At 40.9% G+C, this 19,342-nt stretch overlaps 1 protein-coding gene across 1 annotated transcript in view; it reads left to right on the top strand.

Moving 5' to 3' along the window:
• lig1 (ligase I, DNA, ATP-dependent) overlaps positions 1–19,342 on the top strand; it is a 48,711-nt gene extending 29,369 nt beyond the window's left edge. The window contains 7 exon segments of the mRNA XM_040144478.1: positions 532–676; positions 2,008–2,090; positions 2,553–2,705; positions 9,630–9,683; positions 13,368–13,511; positions 15,458–15,550; positions 19,152–19,342. Of these exon segments, the coding sequence (XP_040000412.1) occupies positions 532–676; positions 2,008–2,090; positions 2,553–2,705; positions 9,630–9,683; positions 13,368–13,511; positions 15,458–15,550; positions 19,152–19,226 (747 nt within the window). The 3' untranslated portion in view covers positions 19,227–19,342.

Below are 19,342 nucleotides of genomic sequence, written 5' to 3'. Positions count from 1 at the left end.
GGAATTAAGCGAGACGAAGAAAGCCTTGCAACATCATCGTTACTTGGGAAAATCTGCATCTGTTGACTTTCAGTGCATCACCCTTTTATCATATTGGTGTAGGTGGTTTTCTACTTTTCAAAGTATTGAAAGGCTTGAATGCAGGGGAATTTGTGGCCAGTTTCTTTTTTTTTTTTTTTTTTTTTTTAAATGGACAAATGCCACAAAAATTACAGTAGGTGGTTGTAAAAATGCTCATAGTGACTGTGTCTTTTGTGTGTGCAGCAAAGGCTGTGTGTGCTCTGCAGGTTTGAGACTGTATGTGTGTGTGTGTGAGAGGGTGTTTGTATGTGTGTCCAAAGCTGTGTATCTGTGAGTATACTCTAAGACTGTGTGTTTGTGTGGGTAGCTAGTTGAGATGGCATTCTATCCTTGTCATCGCAAGGCTCCAAGCTATGACGAGGAAGCGGTTGTAATGATACAGTTTTGCCATTTGTAATGATGCATGTGTTTTATTTTTTTTTTTGTGTGTGTGTGTGTGTGTGTTTGCAGTCCCTGGTGCGACAGCCGTTGTGTCGGCGTCGGGCTCTGCTGAAAGAAAGCTTCTCAGAAGTGGAGGGAGAGTTTGTGTTTGCCCGATACATCGACTCCGACAACACCGACACCATCGCCGAGTTCCTGGAGCAGTCTGTCCGAGGTGTGTCTGATTGTGTGTGTGAGATGGAGACAGACTTTCTTTTTTGTTTTCCTTCTTGCCGTCTTTTTGTGTCTCGAACTTTGTATGTGTATGTGTACTAACTGTGTACTTGTTTCCTCTCCTGCTGTCCCTGTGCATCTTGAACCTCTTTGTGTGTGGGTGTGTTGCGTGAGAGTTTCATTTCTTTTGCCTGCTGCCTTCATGCGTAAATTGTGTAAGGGGTGTGTGTAGTAGCTGTGTACTTGTATAGCTGTTTATTTGTTTGGCCTCGATGTCAGTTGGATTCTTGGGTGCTTGCTTGAATGTGTGTGCAAAAGAGATGGAACCTGTGAGTTGTGTAATTGAGTTTTCTTGTCTTTCGTGTTTCTCACTCTATAGAGAATAGGGCTGATCTCATACCCTGATATAGGTTATTTCATAGCCAGATAACGATACATATCACAATATAGCACATTTTCTCTAAATTCAATGAATAACTCGTTTATATAACTATGAGCACCAACCCACGACACCCCCATTTCTCGACTGTGTAATTGGGCCATGTCTCTACAGATGTAAGTTGCAATGGGAGCCGTTTTCTCCTTCCATCTTCGAGATTCTCGGCCATATGCTGTGCCGCGGGCTAAAGCCTCTTGCAACGTCCGAATCTGGGGTTTGTTTTGACCATTCAACCTTACTTTTGTGGCTGTAATCCATAGACTCTCTCCGTATTGTTTGACAGGACTCTTGTGTGGGTGGTGAAAGTGGTTAGTGGGGCTTGAGTCTGTTGTCTGCGGCATCATTTGCAAAGTACGGTTTTCTGGTCCATGTCAGACCCAAACCACATCAGACAGAGGTAGCCCCTCTTTTAGGTGCGAGCTCCTTGTTTTATCTCGGCTGATGGGAGTTCTACTTCTGTTTGGAATTACCCCTTTCTGTTTCACGTTCACTCTCCTCCATATTTTTTTGCTATGCCTACAAGCAAATTTACTGCCTGCATCCGTGCCGCGTGGAAGAACCCAAAGCGTCGTCCAAATGACCAAAAATATTTCTGTGTGATTTGCGACACAGCGAAATAAAACGGAGCATAATATGAAACGATATGTGTTTTTCTACCATCACACGATATATATCATCATATTGCACTGCTCTAAGAGAGATAATAGAAATTTGTGTATTATGTGTGTATATGAGTTATACTGTCCGTCTTTGTGTCCTGCACTTTGTTGTGTGTATGTTTGTATGTGTGTCACAGAGGGAGACACTTCCATGGGTCTGAGAGAGAACCTGTTCATTTCCTTTCTGCACAAGCACAGTCGTGTTTTTGTGTATTAATGTGTGTGTTTGTGTAGATTCCTGCGAGGGCCTGATGGTGAAGACTCTGGAGAAGGATGCCACCTATGAAATTGCCAAACGCTCTCATAACTGGCTCAAGGTGTGTGGTTGTTAGGTTGTGGTGTGAAACAGTAGTAATTCGTATACTTCACACGCTCTACTTGTAAACATGGAGATGCACTGACCCCAACATGTGTTAAACAATTCAAACACTTTATTTGTGTATGAAACAAATGCATACAAGTATAAAGTGACTGTAAAGACTATAGAGTTCTTTATTTATCTCTGTTCGTGTAACATTCAAAAAACTATTCCTCTTTAAAATGTCAGTTTATTGCAAAAATATAAATAATAGAATTTTTTTAAAATACCAAAATAAACCAGCTTATTTAAGGAATTTGATCTACACACAACTAAACTGATGTTAAAGAATGATGAGTCCTCATAAAGACAAAGAACAGATGCCACAAGTTTTCTAGAATCACGTTTTTCACACACATCAGTTGATTACAATCCCAGGTTTAAACATCTTCATCCGAACACAATGTTGTTCTTCCCCCAGCTGAAGAAGGACTACCTAGACGGGGTGGGTGACACAGTGGACCTGTGTGTGATCGGCGCCTACCTGGGGAAAGGCAAGAGGACGGGCACCTATGGAGGCTTCCTGCTGGCGTGCTATGATGATGAGAACGAGGAGTTCCAGTCCGTCTGCAAGGTGTGTGTCTGTACAGTGCATGTCTAATGTAGGGAGCAAAAAACTTAGAGTTCTGTATGACATACTAAGGCTTATGGTTTGTTTCACTGACAAGAAAAACAGGCTATCACAGCAGAAAATTCCTTTTTTATTCCTCCTGAATTATAAGATGGTCAAATGTGGTTTTCAAGATTAATGACTTCTTAGATTTTAAATTAGTTTATATTATCATATTGATTGCAAAATTCAGAATAATACAATCCCTGAAATAACAAAACCAATCAACTTACAAGCACATCCATACCTACAGTTTAGAAACCTCTGCTGAAGAATAAGAAATGGTTAGATGACAATGTCCGAGGGGTGGCCGCGGCCGTGGCTCAGGTGGTAGAGCAGGTTCTCCACTAATATCTTGGTTGGCCGTTTGATCCCCCGCATGTCCAAGTGTCCCCTCGGCATGACACTGAACCCTTAGTTGGTCCCGATGTGCAGACCAGCGCCATGCATGGCGCTACGTTGCCATAGGTGTGTGAGTTTGTGTGTGAATGGGTGAATGAGAGGCAAAATTGTAAAGCGCTCTGTAAACCGCTAAGGTAAAAAGATGCTCTATGGGTGCAGTCAATTTACAATTTTGTACACCACCACACAATAGATGTGAAACAAAGCTATGAAGATGTGACTGAGGTTTGGCTTTACTTCAAAGGGTTTTAATAAAAAATATCATTAACCGTTTAAGAATTGCAGCCATTTTCAGAGGCTCAAAGGTAATTGGACAAACCAACATATTATTAAATATAAGGATTCTTCTTAATACTTGGATGAAATTCCCTTGCAGTCAGCGACTGCCTGAAGTCTGCAGCCAATGGGCGTCACCAAATGCTGAGTTTCCTCACTTGAGATGCTTTGCCAGGCCTTTACTGCAGCATCCTTCAGTTGCTGCTTGCTTGTAGGAATTTTTGCCCTCAGTTTTGTCTACAGTAAGCGAAAAGCGTGTTCAACTGGGTTGAGGTCAGGTGACTGACCTGGCCATTGAATAATATTCAATTTATCTGCCTTGAGAAGCTCTTGGGTTGGTTTCACAGTATGTTTTGGGTCATTATCCATCTGTACTGTGAAGCACTGTCCTATGCATTTTGTAGTATTTGGCTGAATCTGAGCAGACAGTATAGCCCTGTACACTTCAGAATTCATCCTGCTACTCTATCAGCAGTCACATCATCAGTAAACACCAGTGACTCATTTCCATTGGCAGCCATACATGCCCATGCCATATCACTGCCTCCACCATGTTTGACAGATGATGTGGTTGCTTTGGATGCTTTGGATCATGAGCCGCTCCTTTCCTTCTCCATGTTCTTCTCTTCCCATTCTTCTGGTACAAGTTAATCTTGGTTTTATCCTTCCAAAGAATCTTGTCCCAGAACTGGGCAGGCTTTTTTCAGATGTTTTCTGGCAGAGTCTAATCCGCCCTTTCTGTTCTTGAGTGTTACTAGTGGCTTGCACCTCGTGGTAAATCCTCTGTGCGACATTCATGAAGGCGTCTCTTCATTGTAGACTTTGACAAGGATACGCCTACCTCCTCCAGAGCGTTCTTGACCTGGCTAAATGTCGTGAAGAGGTTTTTCTTCTCAGAGTTAAGAATTCTGTGATCATCCACTTTAGTTGTCTTGCGTGGTCTTCCAGGCCTTTTACTGTTGCTGAGCTTGTCCAGTACATTCCTTCTTTTTAAGAATGTACGGAATTGTTGATTTGGCCACTCCTAACGTTTCTGCTATCTGTCAGATAGGCTTGTTGTTGTTTTTTCGGCCTAATGATGGGCTCCTTCATTTGCATCAACACCTCTCTCAACAGCGTATTGAGAGTTCCCATGAAAAGCTACCAAATGCAAATTCAACACTTGGAATCAACTCCAGACCTTTTATCTACTTCATTTGTCATGTAATAATGAGGGAACAGGCCACATCTGGCCATGAAACTGATTGTCAATTGTCCAACTATTTTCGAGCCCCTGAAAATGAAGGACTGTGTATCAAAATGGCTGTAATTCCTAAATGGGTAATGCGATATTTTTGCTAAACCCCTTGAATTAAAGCTGAAAGTCTACACTTCAGTCACATCTTGATGGCTTAGTTTCAAATCCACCTTGTTGCTGTAAGGGAGGCACAATTATGAAAATTGTGTCACTGTCCAAATACTTATGAACTGTATCTAAACATGTAACCACTGGGAGGTAAGACTGATAAAAATGTGTTAATAATCCGACCAATTTTCGTCTCCAAGATCACATGTTGTTACATAAACTCAGTTGGCAGTTTACTAGGTACACCCAGCTAAAACTAATGCCGTCTAATACAACAGTCCTGCAATAAATCCTCCCTAACGAAGGTTATAATGTTCAGTAAAGAGGAACGCCTCTGTGTAACCAGAGAGGTGTTTCTGAAAATTAGCCTATCCTTATTGATATAAATGGGGTGGACAAAAAAAATTATAAAAACATCTGTCTGTATAATGCAATACAATTCGATAGCACAACAAACTGCAGCCTCCAAAACGACCGCAAAGTTGAATCAAATCTTCTCTGGATCAGTTTTGACAAAAACTGAACATTATAACTCATTATGGACTGCTGTATTAGACTGCATTAACTTTAGCTAGGTGTACCTAATATACTGCCATTTGAGTGTATTTTATGTATCGACACAACCCAAGTGATTTGTTTTGTGAACTTGTTTGTTTCTCCTCTGTGCAATATGTACTTCAGATCTTTGTATTAAGGTGTTATAGAGTGTAAATGGAGTGTGAGAGTTTTCTGTTTATGGCTGTTTGTAGCGTGTGTGTGTGTGTGTGTGTGTGTGTGTGTGTGTGTGTGTGTGCGCCCTGCGGGCTGTTTTTATGTTTGTGCTAAGTGTATTTTGGATATGTTTGTTGTTGGGTTGTTTTTTTTTCGCTGTGTGTGTGTGTATGTGTCTTTGGTTGTTGTGTTTTTGTGTGTGTGTTTTTTGAACTATCATTTTACCCCTCCAATCTGAGTTGGAGGTAAATCTCTGTGTGTGTGTGTGTGTGTGTGTGTGTGTGTGTGTGTGTGTGTGTGTGTGTGTGTGTGTGTGTGTGTGTGTGTGTGTGTGTGTGTGTGTGTGTGTGTGTGTGTGTGTGTGTGTGTGTGTGGAGGCGTGACTGGGTGCATCTTAGGATAAATTGTAAACATGTATCGCGACATGCGTGACCACTTGAGTGTGTGTATTTGAGTTTGTGTGTGTCTCTGCCTGTTTGAGATTATGAGAGCGTGAACGAGTCAGAGTATGACTTCACCACAGAGCATAAATCCTGTCTCTTCTCTGTCCTGCAAACACCTTCCATCTCCATTTTTTTTCTCCTCTGTAACTTTTATGTCTTTATCCATGGAAAACGGATTTAGTGAAGCAGCAGGCGCACACTTTTTTTTTCTTTTTTTTTTTTTTTTACTCCCCTCCCCCAGCACTGCCTGCTTCACTTTCCCATACTTACACACATTCACACCTGGGAGCTCGCTGGCACAACAGCGTTCTGCTGTTCGGACACTGAGCATCTTCACTGGGGCCGATGGAGATTAGAGCACCGGTTCGATTACTGCCGTGCTAGTGGTTTTCCCGTGTTCCCACTGCTACTTCTGGAAAAAAATCTCACTGTAAAATGCGGTCACACATGAGAGGACTGTCCTGGATAAGTGAGTCTAGGCTTGATGTGAGTTTGAACTGCAAAACAGAAGACATCACTTTCTGTGAAAATTGTTGGATTAATAACTCCCGTGTTCTGTCTCTTATTGATTTTTATATTGATTTCTTTCTCTGCTTGTATAGCTGCTAGCTCTGGTGTGTGCAAGTCCTTCAGTTTTTGGATATTTTATTTTATATTGTCAGCATTTTTTAAACGTTCAGGTCACTGGCTCTTAACAAATACTGACTGAGCTGCAGAAAGGAAGGGCTCTGTCTCACCTGTGAGTCGGTGTGGCCTGTTGCATCCAGTCACACCAGGCTTTATCAACACTCTAATTTACAAATTCAGCTCAGATCTTGGCCACATTAACATCAAGTCCCAGTCTCTGAGGTATCCTCACTGGCATTCTTTTTTTGATATCAGTTATGTGTGGATACTGTATCTTGGCAGTTACATCTTGTCCGTTCTTATAGTTGAGCTGGTACATCTCCTCCCCCATGCACGGCAGCTTTAGTCATATTTTAAAAAGAACACAGAGGCTCACAGTCTTCAAAAACCAGAGCCAGAATCAGTTTGTATCATAATTAAGTGGCAGGCTGATTGATGCTTCGGCACTTTGCATACTTAATGGCATTTGGTGGGGTACTTTTTTCATATTGCTGGGCAGGAAAAATTTTAGATATCGCAGGCAGTGTCATTTCTTTATTCTGCCCTTATTGACAATCAAAAATGGCAGAAGGTTAAGAAACTTTTTTTTTTTTTTTTAAGATGGTCATCACTCAAACACAATTTTAGTACAGGAAGGTCTGTGTTCGTACACAGATCAACTTTGGAGTCTGCTACATGAAGATATTGTGGAAGTGCTGAAGTGTCTCAATTGTGTCAACCCAACAAATCAAAATCAAAAAGTCTTCGCAGATAAAGGGCATCAATTACGATGTCTCTAGCAGCTCCTCCAGTCGTCCGTCTGGGTCTACATGGGACGCGTTCAGGAACAGCGTAGTTATGCACATAAAATGGAAGAACATGGAGTGAAGCATAAAAGTAATCTACGCGCTGCGTTTACGAGCATATAGGGCAGGTAAGCAGTCTGTGTAGATGGCCTGTACTGTTTAAAACAGAAGCATATCTGTTCTGTCGGACGTGCATGAGATGGACAACTGGGAAATGCGGCTGAAACACCTCCTGCGTTGATGTGACTTAAATCCTTTCTGTGGCGCATCATGGCAAGGCAGCAGTTAAAAGTCTGTGTCATATGACTGCAGCATTAAGTTTTCCTCTGTGCTGCATGTCATCTTTCTTTCTCTCTTCCAGTCTTCAATGTCAGCCATAAACGGGCGCAAATCCACAAAAAAATAATCTTCTTGTCCTTGACGTAGTAAACCTTAGGAACCGTCAGTTTGAGAGTCTCTACTTTAAGTGAAAAGAGAATTTAAGTCAAATTTTCCATTTCCCAAATGTAATTTCAACTATATGTCCCGCTGAAATGTCCTTGAGCGAGACATGAGTCCTCAGCAGATCCAGGAGCAGCGCTGCTGCTGCTGCTGCTGCTGCTGCTGCTGCCACTGCTGCTGTGATGTCCATACCGACGTCCTTCACAGAAACAGACAGGAACACAAATGAAACAGGGAGGTCAATTACTGTAGGTTACAGTCACAGCAGCAACTTGTTGTTTGGAGTCTCGACATTAATGTTTACAGGGGAATATTGTGTTCTGTTTGTTTGGCTTTGCTATAGCACAATGACAGACACTCCTAAGAGCTGTAAAAATCCCATGGACTCAAAAAAGGCTCATTCGTTGGGTATTTGGCCATTATTGATACTGACATACTCTGATATGAAATCCCAGTCACTTCAGCACTTGTATATCAAGGGAACTCTTTGTTCTTTTTTTTTTTTTCATGCTATGTTTTTCTAGTATGAGTATTGGCTATTATGTCGACACCCATCTCGTTAAATGCTTGTTTTGAGTCTGTTTAGGGTGAGCTCAGTAGGATGCTTTAGAACAGACTTAAATGCTCGCTGTCTTGGTAGATGAGCCCCCTTATGTTCTTTGATGGGGTTCATTGAACATCTGTGGCTTGATATTTTTGGGAGGCAGGAAGGGCTCAGAGCAACAGGCCTGTATCAGTGTTTCAAAGAAGAAAAATCAAGAAGCATATTCAGAAAACCTGTGCCACTGTGCAAGGCATCGATTGCAATACAAAAGAAACTGGTTAACAAAAAATTCTAAGAATATAAGAATAATAAAAAAAAAGGTTTCTCACGTATTCCCTCTGAAGGGCTGTGTATCCAACCTCAATACTTTGAGTGACACCCAAAATGTGTTTGTAGAACTGAGTATCAAAAACTGTCAGCTGCAAAATTTGGCATTGAAAGTCTGGTTAGATTCTCAGTGTTGGTTCCTGCCGCTTAGATGAGATATTTCCTCATCTGAATTCTAACATGCATGTAGTTTTTTTTTATCGAGGCAAAGTTCTTGTGCAGCTGTTTGTGTTAAGACAACAATAAACGCAGATGCTTTGAGACATTTGAAATGTTTATTTAAATACAAATTGAAAACGCGTTGCATAACTCCTCTTCTCGATTACAACATGCTTTCTATCCACCAAACGTTTTTGGCTTTCATTCATCAGGCTCGTGGCTGAGGGCTTTTTCCCGGTTTCTTTATACACAGACCATTGATCAGTCAGGTGACGTATCGATCACAAAGATACTGAGCAAGATCATCCTTTTTTAAAATGTTTTTGACACATTCACAAGAGAAACATGACTGGTCATACATACAAAACATTATAGCCAACTTTTTTCTGAATATTCTTCAGCTAATACAGTCAAAAGCAGAGTTGTACGACATGGTCTGGACTTGTGCGTGCGTGCGCGTGCGTGCGTGTTTTGAATGCAGACTTGAAACATAAAGCCTCTTGTGCACACCTGCAGAATACACCTTTAGAATACATATCTGAGCGGGAAAATTCTATATTTGCATGATATGCCAGCCTTTTTTCTTTCTTTTTGTGCATGTCAGCCTATTAGGTGATTCTTGTGTCTCAGCGGGTGCAGGTCTTACGAGAGATGACACGACGCTGCAGGCAAAGCAGGCAGACAAGGCGCTCATGGTGTAAGGGGGGGGGGGGTTTGATTGTTGTTCTGTGTCTGTCTCTCAGTGCCAAATGTCTGCCGTCTCACTGTGAGGGAATATGTGTATGTCTGACTGTGTGTGTGTATCTTAACTCCTTTCGTCTCTTTCAGATCGGGACAGGCTTCAAGGATGAAGATCTGGAGCAGCATTACAAGTTCTTAAAGGTAAATTGGCACGACGTGACTGTCGCACTTTCTAGCTCGGTAAAAATCACATCTCAGCACTTGTTTGCCAGGAACTGACACCTTAGTTTTTTTTTTTAAGTTTATAACCTGGGCATTTAAAATTCTGCAGCTACAGCTTCATTTTCTAAGCAGAATCAGACTCAGTTTGGTGGTTAAAAGAGCCAGAATGAGAGTGGCGTTCTTTATGGGGCCTTTTCATTTTACAAATATACATTTCCTCCTTCCCTCTTTTCAGATATAGCGGGAGATTTTCAAACTAAAATAAGGTGTCCGGTCTGCGAAGATACAGCAAAAAATACAACTCAGATAATGCCATCATTTTGTAAGCGATGCCTTTAGGTGCCTTAAAGTGGAAAAAAATGAGAGAATTCATAGAAATAAGCTCAGGTCTGACAGAAAATATATATAATTTTTTTTCCCCCAAGGCTTGTTCACATAGTGTCCACTATTGTGAACATGCTATATAACACCTAAAAGAAATAACAGCAATAGAAAATAACTTGGCTTTAAAATAATCTAAAATCTGTGAATTTAGTCAGTTTTTAGGAATACTGAGCAGAGATTATAAACCACTCCTGTTTCACCAGTAAACACATACACTTGGAGTAACTGTGCAGGCGCGCTCAGACGTTATGTAATGAATTGCTTTTTCAATTTTAAATCTGAAGAGGTTTGTTCCAGAGCAGCGGCATTTGAAGAAATTGGCAGCCGCTCTCTGAAAATGATAGCTGTTCTGAGAGTGAGAATTCATTTTGAGAACTCTGTTGACTTTATTAGCTAAATTTTGACCCATATTTTACGGAAATAAGAGCAGAGGCTTTTAAAATGTAGTCATCTGTTTGTAAAAATGACTGATTTTTAGATAATACTGACTGTATAAATCTCGTACAATCCTGTGTCTTGGTTTAAAATGACCTCAAAGTAATATTTTAAAGGTGAAGGGTTTAGACTCAGTGGTACATAAATGGCTGATCACTGCAGAATCACACTGAAACGTTGATTGAGAAGGAGGTGTAGCCCCCCCCCCCCAGTCCAATACAGCCTGTACTGTAGTGCCTTGTAATGAAGCCGTCCATCTGAGAGTGATGGATGGTGAATTAAGGCGATCTGCTGGTGTGGCCACGTTGCTTCGCTTGCAGCGCTGCAAGCCGGCGGGACTCCATCCAGACCGGGAGATGATTGGCTCTGTTCACACTCCTCTGTGAGGTGCTGTGCCTTAATAAGGGACACACTGATATTTCCCCTGATACAGCACCTGAACTCGGGATGAACAACCAGTGCAGCTCTTGAACCAGCGCTCACCTTTTTCTTGTACTATTCAAGATCTACATAGCTTGTTGTGTGGAAGCGATGGGGATTATTCTTTCACTGTACATGTTAGTTAATGAGGCTGTAACTACTCAGCAGCTGAGACAGTTAGTTGCCTAATCTGCAACTGTTCCTGATATTCACATAATTGTTTAAATAAGTTTTTTGGGCAGAAATGGGAAAAAATCCTTCGCACCATGCTCTCAAATGTTAATATTTGCTACTTTTTTTAGTCTTCTTTAATAGCAAACTGAATATCTTTGGATTTTTGAATGTTAGCTTGATAATTTTTCACAATTTTCTGGCACTTTACAGAACGAATTATTAATTTAGAAAATAACTAGCAGATAAATCAATGGTGAAAATAAGTGTTAATTGCAGGCCTAAGCTACATCTCAATTCTTAAAGCAAAATTCCAGTTTAGTAGAACTTGGGTGTTGTTTTTTTGTTTTGTTTTTTTTTGCATTTTTGTCCCTCATTTCTATTGGTTAGGACAACATAGTACTCATAAAGTAAATAGCTGGGATGTGAGAATCTGGCCAAATTACTACAACGAAGTTCGACACAGAAAAAGCCACAAACAAGAATCAGTGTAGTTTGAGGTATAACCGAAAGAACGGGTGCCCAAAATGTCGGCAGTCATCCCATGTTGCACAGGAAAACTATTAAAAGTACGGTTGATCAAAGATTAGGTCATACCTCTGTGATTCATATTCGTTTTCTCCTACAAAAAAATATTGCCGGCTGCTCCAGTTTGTTTCTTTTTTAGAATAGTCGCCATTTTCCCCATATCTCAGATACTAACTTGGCGAGTAAAATGTTCCTATAATTGATAAAAATGACATAAAAAACAAGCGTAAATTCTCAAATAGTGGTCTTGATAAATCCAGTATTGTGTTTATCACTACCATCAGTACGACAGTCATGTCATACTCACCACACTGCCTCTGGGAGTTTCTCTTCTTTCATGGCTTTCATTTTGATTTGATCCATTTCTTTTAGTGCTATTTTCCTACTCTTACAGCCGTACACTGTGCACTTATTGCTGCCTAATCCATAGAGCCATTTCATTTCAAATAAACTAAAAATGTTCTACAGCCAGCAGAGAAACATCTCCCCCAGCAACAACACCTGTACTTGATTGTAATTACTCTCATTAAATAAGTCTCTTTACATTTGCCCAGAAGATGAATTCTTTACCCAGTGCTGGGAGGTGTAAATATATTCAAGTCACAAACACAAACAGTTGCGCCTAACTGAAATAGCTCCTACACATTTCACCTTTTTGGGCCTGTACAATGTGTAATTATGATTTTGGAGGTGTTTAAATGAGCAGTTGTTACATTTTTAAACAGTATTCAGTGTGGATTGTTTCCACCTACCTGATACCTGACCTGTCTAATAAAGAATATACTTGTATCCGTGCATCACTAAGTGTAAAAGAGTGGCCATAAGTTGGAGCTCCGTCAGGAGTCCTTTCAACATCAGCAATGTTTTATAAGACTCTACACGCCCACCCGCCCTCTTATTGTAATTCACTCTGTATAGGAATGTCATTTGAATGCCCACAGTATAGATACTGTGTGCGAGAACCCCCCCCCCCGCACCACTGCTGCTGGAGCCTTCTTTTCCCAGCATTACTTAACCATGACCCAGTTCTGTGAACACTGCAGCAGTCTAGTTAACATTACATTGTTTCAGAGTCAAATTTGCTGAAATGGTTGTTTTACGCCAGAGGGAGGTGGGTGTCATTTTGTAAGAGTGTGACACCTCCACTGACAGAACGATCGATGGTGTCAGAGGTAAAAAAGGCAACATTAAATGCTGTCGAAATTTAGTTTGCTTTACAGAACCGGAAGAGTTTGGCGGAGGCCCGAGCTCACCTGCAAGGTTTTGCTTTTCTTTTCTTTTTTCCGCCTTAAAAGGTGAATATCAGGTGAAGAAAAACCTGTATCCAGGTGTTCCTGAATCAAACCTTCCATGTAGGTGTATGATAATGTGTTTAAGGAATCACCCTCTCATGTTGCCCCCGAGGCAAGTAGGTGTCATTTGAATACCAGTGATCAAACTCTGTGGTGTCTTTTGGGAAGTTATTGTAAGGCAGCAGCAGGATCAAACAGGGCAACCAAAGCTACTCTGTCACTGTCTCTTTATCAGGTTCACTGTGAATGTGTTGCCTTATCTTTTCTTTTCTTTTCTTCTTTTTTTACATTGTGTATGTCTCTCTCTTTGGCTCTCTTTTATACCATTGTAAATTGAATATCTTGGTTTTAGGGCCCTGACAACATTTTTAACCACTGTCTTATATTTGATATTGATAATGAAAATGGCCATTATTTATTTTACTTGCTCCAGGACCACATTCTGCCCAAGCCACGTGCCTACTACCGCGCCGACCCGTCGGCAGAGCCCGACGTGTGGCTCGACGCTGTGCAAGTTTGGGAAGTGAAGTGCGCTGACCTGTCGCTGTCGCCCATCTACAAGGCCGCCATGGGAATGGTCAGTTCAGCCTGTTAATCCCCCCCCCCCCCCCCATGTGTTTCATTGACAATTTCTGCCTGTTATGGTCTGTTGCACATAATGAAAATGCACAATTAGTGCCTCTTAATTGAGTTACTAAAAATGTTGTAAAAGGCGCCGGATTTAATGGAACAGATATTTGTTTATTACCTGTGGTTTGGCTGCATGTTGGGCACAAAGTCCCACAGTGCTCATAAAAGCGTTTACCATAACATCAACAGTCTACTGTACAACTCTCATTTTAATCACTGTAGGGGGGAAAGTGGCACTAAGATGGAGAAATTCTGTACATCTAAAACCATTTGGGAGGAAGCTTTGTTATAAAAATCTGAATTTAAAGGTGCTAGTTATTGCATTTTGTCTATTAACACATGAGATCCTTGTAAAGAAGATTAGTAGTATATATTCTCTAAATATGGTGAAACACCAGGTTAGTTTTGACGAGTAATTTGTCAATTATTTTGTCTTAAACATTTATGTGGTTGCAACTTTTTCCTAACGCGGTATCACTGGTTGTTAGAGATCGGCAACCAGTCATCTCCACCGTTTTCTCAGGGTAGTTACTGTAACTATGGCAAAAAATTCACAATTAATCACATTTTGTCAATGATATCAGTCCCCACTGTTTGACTGAGGCTTTTAACATAAGCTTATTGGTGTATCTCACTGTCATTCAACATACAGTATCAGTAACCCTGGTCCTAATGAGCAAAATGAGCTGTCACTCTTGGTTGTAACCCATCTTTGTATATTTCTATGGCGATCCAAGCAACATGCGCCCATTAAACTTTGTTAGTGGCCACTTTTCCTCAGTGGGAGACTGTAAAGATTTCACTGAATAGTTTTTGATCAATCTTACTTATTGGTCATGATGCTTTTTGTAGACTATTCACATTCTAGGAGTTGATCCTTGACCACTGTGAAGTCAGAAAGGTTAGTGAGATGGTTTGGTTTGAGTCAAACCGGAGTAAAAATTTCTTGTCACACTTTTCCAGTTTTCGCCCTGGTTTTTGGTTGGTTTTGAGGCTGTTATAAGCCCACTGTTGTTGACAGGATCTCCAGAAACCTTACAGATTTCACTGATTAGTTGAATTGCTGTTCTGTAGTGATCTACTATATTTTACACCTTCAGATTTTTTGATAAAATGCATTTTGCAACAGAATTTTTCTTTTTTAATGGCGAACCTCAATCTCGCATGTATATAATCCATCAAAAATCTGGAATACGGTTATTAGAGTCCAGCATTTTTGGTGGAACGGCAACAGCGGGGCCAGCCATTTTAACATAAACGTTAAAATTGAATTAATGCAAACGGTTTCTATTGCATCATCAGGGCAGCGTTTACAGTCAGATGATGTTGCGGTTATAAAATCCGGATTTTAGCAGGGCAGAGCAGCAGCTTGGAAATGGCTTGGAAGTGACTGCTGGTTAACATTTAGTCTTTGTGGGCTGCGTTTCAGTCACTATTTCAAGCTTGTTTCGTTGTCTGGCAACAGACGACAGAAAAACATCTAAGTGACAACAACTTTATTGGGAAATTGGCTATATTACTGTATATGTGATAGAGAGAGCGGTCCAGCCACATACGAGGTTTTGACCTAGTCTTGTTCCTTTGCAAACAGCCCTGGTTATTTGAAGAAAAAAAAAGTGTAATACATCAGTTTTTGATGGTAATAAGAGCCTATGAGAGGCGGATAAACTGAAGTAGGACAAAAGTGCAGGAAACTGAAAGGGTTTGATGTTTTAAAACCTTTAACTAAAGGGATTTTAATAACTTTCAAAGCCTGACAATCCAAAAAATTAATTCAGCACAGCTCGAGGCAGCGCGATTTTCAGCACACGTAACAAAGGAGAAATGTTCACATGTACCAATGGCAGCATTTCTGTTTACTGACTCAGATTCTGTCTGCATGTCTGCCCTCAGGTGGATCCAGAGAAGGGCATTTCTCTGCGGTTCCCCCGCTTCCTTCGGATCAGAGACGACAAAAAACCAGAGGACGCCACGACCGGAGCTCAGGTACATCTGATCAGCTATGCAGGGAGTGGCCTGCTTTATTTAAAAAAAAAAAAAAAAGCGGAGGTGTGAAATCAGGAGCACAGTGAGGTAGAAAGTAATGTCAGATGCACATTTTAAGCATCAGATATTATCTCTAGGGCGTGTGAGGTGAAACGGGTCAACTTTCTGTGATATAATACTGTAAAGCTGTAAAAATTCAGTCAATGTTGGGCCATGTTACTTGAGGTGTCGTGTAGAGATGATGCATCATCATCACGGTCGCTTAACAAGAGCTGTCCTGTAAAATTTCAAGGGTGAATAGCGCTGCAAGGACGCTCTTTTTTAATGCTAACATTGGTTTATGTAGTGTCCTTCCCACTGCATGTCGAACAAAGCCATATAACAGTCAGGTACAGCAGCACCTCTGGAGTTCGGTGTTGGAGTCTGGGAAATATATTGTCATGCAGCAAACAGTGAGTGAGTTGACTTGTACATTACGGATGCGCAAGTCAGCCGCGCCTTCGCCTGAATACACACACACGTTCAACTATTCAACACCAAACGTGAAACAGAAAACTCTTAATCAACGGGTTTCTCTTAGATCACTGTATGAACGGACAGCACACTTGGCCTACTGACACTGACATTTACCGGACACGTAAATTAAGTTTCAGTCATTTGTTTAGACGTTTTTATATTTGCTTGTCTCAGATCTGCCTGCTGACCCAACAGCACATCTTTTTTTTTTTAATTTTTTTTTTCTTATTTTTTTAACCCAACCCAACTCAACCCAACCAAACTGAATTACAACTCAGCGCACACATCACTATGCCACTGTGCTGTATATGATATGGAATCCCTTATACAGACTGACCAGCCTAACTGCTTCTGGAGAGGCTGTGGAGAGCCACCTCTTCAGGTTCCCTTAAAATAGACTGAAATCGCTCTGCCCTCGACTTTTCTCTTTGTTCATAACAATAGCGCTGAAACAATTGGTCAAGCAACAAAAAAAAAAAATGATTACAGCTGCAGCGAACAACTGTTTTCATTACCGATTAGTCTGCAGATTGTTCTTGATTGATTGTTCTTGATTCATCATCAACATCACAAAAACGGTAAAGAATGTTTTCGCAAAAAGAGAAGCAACAAACCCCACACCCTGGAGAGCTGGACCCAGAAAATGTTTGGTCTTTTTAATTGAAAAATGAGTGAAAAATTATTGATTTATCAAAATGGTTGCAGATTAGTTTTCTCTCAATGGATTAATCAGCTAATTATTGCACCTCTAAAAGTGATCAACATTTATAGTTTGAATTATGAAGTAAAAGTGAACTAAAATTGGCAAACTTTTGCTGGTTCCAGCCGCCCCCTCCCCCAATGAAAATGAAATATTTTAGGTTTTTGATTTTTCTTGAGATCACCTTGGGCTCTGGAAAGTTTTGATGGGAATTTGTCCCAGTGTTTTATTTTATGTTTTTTGATATTTCTGTGCTAGATTAATAAATGGTAATCTACAAATTTACTAATCAAAAGTTGCAATCATTAGTTGCAACTGTATTTATGTTAAGCCTCCTGGTGAGTGGTAACCAAAGCCTGCTGTTTTGTTTAACCTATTGCAACAAGTCATATTTTTTTTATGTTGTTTGAGCACTAATTTATAGGAACTAGTTTGCATTTTCTGCAAGGAGGTAAGGAGAGAATAAAAACTGAAATGTGTTCTAGAACAATAAGTCAAAACTCGTTCAACACACAAGGGTTACTCCCTGTAGCACTGCACAGTTGATTTTTGCTGAGCTTATGGTCCGCTGACCATTGCCAGGATCTTATTCCGGCCACATATTTATCTTCCCCTAATGTGATGTAGAGCTGGACTACATTCTCATAATTGGTTTATCTCCCAATTATTTCTCAACAACTCAACTCCGCCAAGGAGGTTATGTTTTTACCTGCGTCTGTTAATCTGTCAGCAGGAGTATGTGAAAACTACTGAACCGGTTTGCACCAAACTTGGTGGCGGGATGGGGCACGTGCCAGGGAAGAACCCATTAAATTTTGGAGCGGATCTGGATCATTTACTATGAATTCAAAGTTTTTTTGTCTGAAGTCTGGTGTATGTTGTTTGGCACTGGCCTTGGTTGGCGGAGGTCTGCGATCCCTGAGCGCCCTTCTGGTTTATTCATTTTTTTGTTCTATTATATGTCAGAAAATGATCACAATAAGCCCGAGGTAACAACTTCAGATTGCTTGTTTTTTTTTTTTTTTGTCCGACCGACAGCCCAAAACCGAAAGATACTAAGTCTATTGCAGCAATATCTGACAACAGAGAAGCTGTAACTAGGGAATGGTTGGAATTTGTGCTTGGTAATTAAAGTAATAATCAACAAATTGTTTCAGCTCGAATCCTACAGTCTCAGTCATTAATACTTAGAAATAATTCTGTCATTTTAGATAAGTCTATTTTGGCAATGAATATTACAGCATGCTTTCTTCTAGACCGACTGGATGCGTTTGTGTCCGTTTGTGAATTGGAAATAAAAGCCAATCCATCAGTGAGCCACCGATTCTAACGAGACACGAGCTGGCGACGTTTGGGTCTGGTTTGTAAACACGTACGCTCCCTACTGCTTTGACAGGCTATGATTAACAAGAACCATTTTGATTCTCTGCTTAAAAAAAAACAAAAACTGTAAGACACAGTCGCCAGCATCTACAAGTTTCCAGCACCTTCCTCGAAAATCAAAGCCAGGTATCACAGAGGCATTGCTCGTTGTTGTGTAACCCCACACAGGACTTTCTCCCATAGATTTTGAGTTTTTAATGAGCTCCGAAAAAATCCAGCTCTAGTCTGGATTTTGTTTTTTACCTGAGCCCAAACTGCTGTCACCTTCATTAGATGTGAACCTTACTATAATGTGGATTTTCACTGACTTCAATTAGCAGCCATCTGCTTCCTGTAGATTCCAGATTTGTGCTTGTTAGCGAGCTGGGAGTCAAGTTGGAATATCAGCTGCAATTAAACGATACCTATGGTAGGTTTTATCTGTGAGGATGCGCGCACACGTGTTAGAACAAGACGTAGTTTCACATTGTTTGATCCGGCGAACAATGTAAATGGAAAAACTGCACCTCATTTAAGTCGCAAGGAATTAAGAAAACATGGAGCCCGAACATTTCAGACCCAGTCAGCTGAGAATCAAAGCTTTGTAGGAGCTGTGTAGGAGAAATAATATGTTTCATTGTTTTCCTCCTCACTGTGCCGCCCTGCTGTACTGGCACCGACCCCGTCGATTCTGGTTGGGCCTGCTGTTCACACATTATTCGTTGTCCCGCCTTCCACCCCCTCACCCACAAACCCTGGTGAGCTGCGTGAACACAACCTCCGTCTCCCAGTCAGCAGCTGGGAGTCGCCAACTTCAAAGGCCAGGATATGAATAATCAAACCGTTATTTTTAGCTTTTCCTCTTCATGTTACTGACCTGACTTCATGATCTTCTTCCCCTCCATCCATCCTGCCTTCTCTCTTTCATGCATGCTCGCTCGTGAACCCTCTCCCCCTCCCTCTCTCTCTCTCTCAATATTTTTCTTATGCTCAATATCTGTTCATCTCATTTGCTCTCTGCAGATTGCGGATTTGTACAAGAAGCAGCAGCAGATTCAGAATCAGGGGGAGAAAGCTGACCAAGAGGACTACTACTGATCATCTGTAGTCATCAGCGGGGAATAATAAATAACGGCAATTTCAATGTAATTGTAAATAGCTTCTTTCTTTTTGTAATGTTTAATGAAAATAAAGGCTCTCGCCAGTTTTAAGAA

Source organism: Xiphias gladius, chromosome 14 (genome assembly GCF_016859285.1).
Source record: "Xiphias gladius isolate SHS-SW01 ecotype Sanya breed wild chromosome 14, ASM1685928v1, whole genome shotgun sequence".
Lineage (NCBI taxonomy): Eukaryota > Metazoa > Chordata > Actinopteri > Istiophoriformes > Xiphiidae > Xiphias > Xiphias gladius.
Note: the sequence above shows the minus strand (reverse complement) of the source record. Positions and strands in the feature narration are given on the sequence as shown.